This window comes from Protobothrops mucrosquamatus, unplaced genomic scaffold (genome assembly GCF_001527695.2).
Source record: "Protobothrops mucrosquamatus isolate PMUCROS unplaced genomic scaffold, P.Mucros_1.0 scaffold3334, whole genome shotgun sequence".
Taxonomy (NCBI): Eukaryota; Metazoa; Chordata; class Lepidosauria; order Squamata; family Viperidae; genus Protobothrops; species Protobothrops mucrosquamatus.
In genome coordinates this window covers 1-3,387 of record NW_015389324.1, presented here as the reverse complement: position 1 = coordinate 3,387, position 3,387 = coordinate 1, and the positions used below count along the sequence as shown (strand labels likewise).

General features: G+C 36.9%; 1 protein-coding gene across 1 annotated transcript in view; it reads right to left on the bottom strand.

Annotated features, from left to right (window-relative positions):
* The window catches only part of LOC107297485 (GPI ethanolamine phosphate transferase 2), a 65,553-nt gene extending 62,178 nt beyond the window's left edge, over positions 1-3,375 (bottom strand). The window contains exons 1-2 of the mRNA XM_015826848.2: positions 3,355-3,375; positions 2,231-2,440 (exon numbers count right to left, since the gene is read on the bottom strand). Coding sequence (XP_015682334.1) covers positions 2,231-2,440; positions 3,355-3,369 — 225 coding nt within the window. The 5' untranslated portion in view covers positions 3,370-3,375. The remainder of the gene's footprint in view (positions 1-2,230; positions 2,441-3,354) is intronic.
* Positions 3,376-3,387: the final 12 nt, after the last annotated feature.

Here is a 3,387-nt window from a genome sequence, read left to right as displayed (position 1 = left end):
AGCTGTGTGTCAATTAAAATTTTCTTAAAATCATCCCTACCTAAAATCCTCCCTAGGTCAGTCCCGCTTGCTGAAAAAGCCATGTCTTGAGGGCGCGGCGGAAAGTAAGGAGATCCGGAATCATCCGGATCTCGGGGGGTAGTTCGTTCCAGAGGGTGGGGGCACCCACAGAGAAGGCCCTCCCCCTGGGGGTCGCCAGTTTTAATTGAACTATAATAAATTCTATAGTGACTTCCCATTGGAACAATGTGAAATATTAGAACCAAAATGAAAGTCTGAATACTTATTGGGATACCAAATTAGGAAAAGCTAAAAAAGGAAGAAGGTGTGTTGGATATGTTCGCTTCCCTGAATTATTTGTAAAAATAATACAGGTAGTCCTCGACTTACGACCATAATTGACCATACTTTCTGTTGCTAAGCAAGACAGTGGTTAAGTGAATTCCCCCCCCTTTCTTGTCAAAGTTGTTAAGTAAATCACTGCTGTTGTTAAGTTAGTAATACAGTTGTTAAGTGAATCTGGCTTCCCCACTGATTTTGCTTGTCAGAAGGTGGCAAAAGGTGATCACATGACCCCTGGGACACTGCCACAGTCATAAATATAAACCAGTTGCCAAGCATCTGAATTTTGATCACATGACCATGGGGATGCTTCGGTGGTCGTAAATGTGAAAAACAGTTGTAAGTCGCTTTTTTCAGTGCCCTTGTAAATGAATGGTTGTAAGTTGAGGACTCTCTGTAAAGGCAGGAAATAAACAAACAAACAAACAAAAAACAAGCCACCTTGCTTCTTTTGGAGAACAATAACCATAGGCAATTCTGCTAAGTAAATTATAAAAGAGTTTGGGAAAGACCTCGGCCTGGTCAACTCTCAGTCAAAATAAGGAAGAACAATGATATATATTATATTGTCTATATAAAGCGCTGGGAAAATTGCCCATATTAGGGGCTCTTTGACAAGTCTATTAATATCATATTTGGAACTAGGAGAGGCAACGTTTTAAAAAATTGTTTTAATTGAACTATAATTAACAAACCTTTTTAGGTAACTAAGGTAACATAAATCCAAGATGCATAGAGAAAAAATATATAGAACATACAAACCAATCTACTAAAATGTAAACAAGCAGGTACTATACATGAACAAATTTACCATATATGCAAAATACTACCATATTGCAGTCTATTGAGGTAAACCATAAAATCCATTCAAATTTGATAAAATAGTAATTCCTGCCTCTATGTCTCATTATTTTGACTCTGTATTTTTTTTCTAATGTAGCAACTGAAGAGATATTTTTAATCTCATCACAACTATTAAGTTATCTAGAGTTTCCCAATGTTGGGCAATTATTATCCTAGTTGCTAAAATTAGATAGAAACTAAGCTCTTTTTTTTAAACTTGAAGTTTGGTCCTGTAAATAAATAAACAAATAAGTCTAACTCTGGGAGCATTCAATTCTTTGTTCAGTGACACTTATACCATTAAAATTTTTACAAAGTAAATAGCTTTATTGCATGACCACCACCAATAAAAAATAACTTTTTTTACTCCTTCTAAAATTTGGAAGAATAATTTGTGTGTGTATGTGTGTGCACGCGCGCCAATCTAACTGAAGCCAAGCACCAGCAATATATAATCTTCCACTTCAGTTTTTACAGTAAATTTACATTTACTTTGAACAATTTCTACCAATGTATCCCCTGTATAGATTTACCCAGAACAGATTCATAAGCTTTCTTTAAAGCATGGGATGAATGTCCTATTTCCATTTGCAGTAATATCCTATTAAATTTTTCTCTTTGGTTTGTTCTAAGTAGTTAAGTATTAAATTCTCAAATTTGGTAAGAGGCCATGTCTCAACATACATGGCTCCAACATTCTAAGTCTATTAACCATAGTGTTCAGCACCCTATTGCTAATCTCTAATTTAAAGTTTATGATAGTGGGGAAGATAGTGATTTATTATTGTGACAATTTAAAAAACCTGAGACTTTTTAAAAAGATATATATTTTATGTGACCTGTCTAACTTATGTAACTAGGTGAGATGAACATTTTGTAAAAGAAAGAAATAATGATTCTAGAAATAACCAATGTATGACTTTTTATAAAAATACATACATCTGACCAGCAGATAATATATATATAATAAAATGTTTGCATCAGTGGTGATATGCACAGAAGTACACATATATATTCTTATAGCCACTCCCAGACAGTGACTTACCTCAGTGTAGTCTGAGACAAAAAAAGATGTTGTCCCATCATATTCAACAAAATGCTTTGGAAACAGCCTAATCCATGTATCATCACCATAGAATATTATTCTTTTCCCAGCAACTTTGGCCTGCCATATTAAGTTGTCTTCCATCAAGGCTGGAGAGTTAAGGTTCATGATTATATCAATGAAACCTGGGATGCTACCAGTCATAAGTGCCTGCAAAGGAATCCACCAAAAGGAAAGGAGAGATGGATCAAGCATTAGATGTGGTTTCAATAGAACTAAAACCTGACATTGGACAAGGACCCACTTCTGCATGTGCATACATAAATATTGCAGACAGTCAACACCTTTAAGCAAATGGCTACCCTTAATTCAGTATAGGTGGCAGGACTACAAGTACTGAATTCAGGACTATGGTACTGAATGTAATGCGCTTGGTATGGGTAACTTGAGTACTCCAAGAAGCTGGTGATTTTTTCTCTCTCACTGTTTTACTCACCTCAGATATCATACCAGAGCGTACCATCACAATCTGAGAAAAAACACATTGGAGCAACACTAAAACCATCGGCATTGCTACCACCCGCCACGCTCATGAGTTCATCGAAGCCTGGCATTCCACAAGAAATTCCATCAACAGACACATTGATCTACAACCAGCCTACAAATCCCTCAGAATCCAAACCAACCGCACAGCCAATCAGAGACAGCACCGACCCTCAACCAACCCACGCAAGCCCCCCACCAGCAGTTCACCTCCCAATGAGCCTGATCTGATATAACCTCTCCATCACAAGATCCATCACAAGCCTCTCACTGATGATTCATACCTGACCCATCAGAAGACCCTCACAAGACCCACACCCACACCTGAAGCCCTTATAAACAGAATACTGACAATGACATCCCTAAACTCTGCTGAAGATGTTACCTAACCTGGTAATGAAACATTCATAAACTTGGAGAACGAACCTTCATCCTCAAAAAAAACTCATGTTGTCAAAAAGAACATATTTCTGCAATAAGCATTAAGCATACTGCTTTATGATATGTACGGTGTATAGATTTAGCAGAAGACAACGTATCACTCATCAAGAAATATTTATTTCCAAGATACCAGAACTTACTTTAATTCGAGGCATAGTGACAGTAGGCGCCTT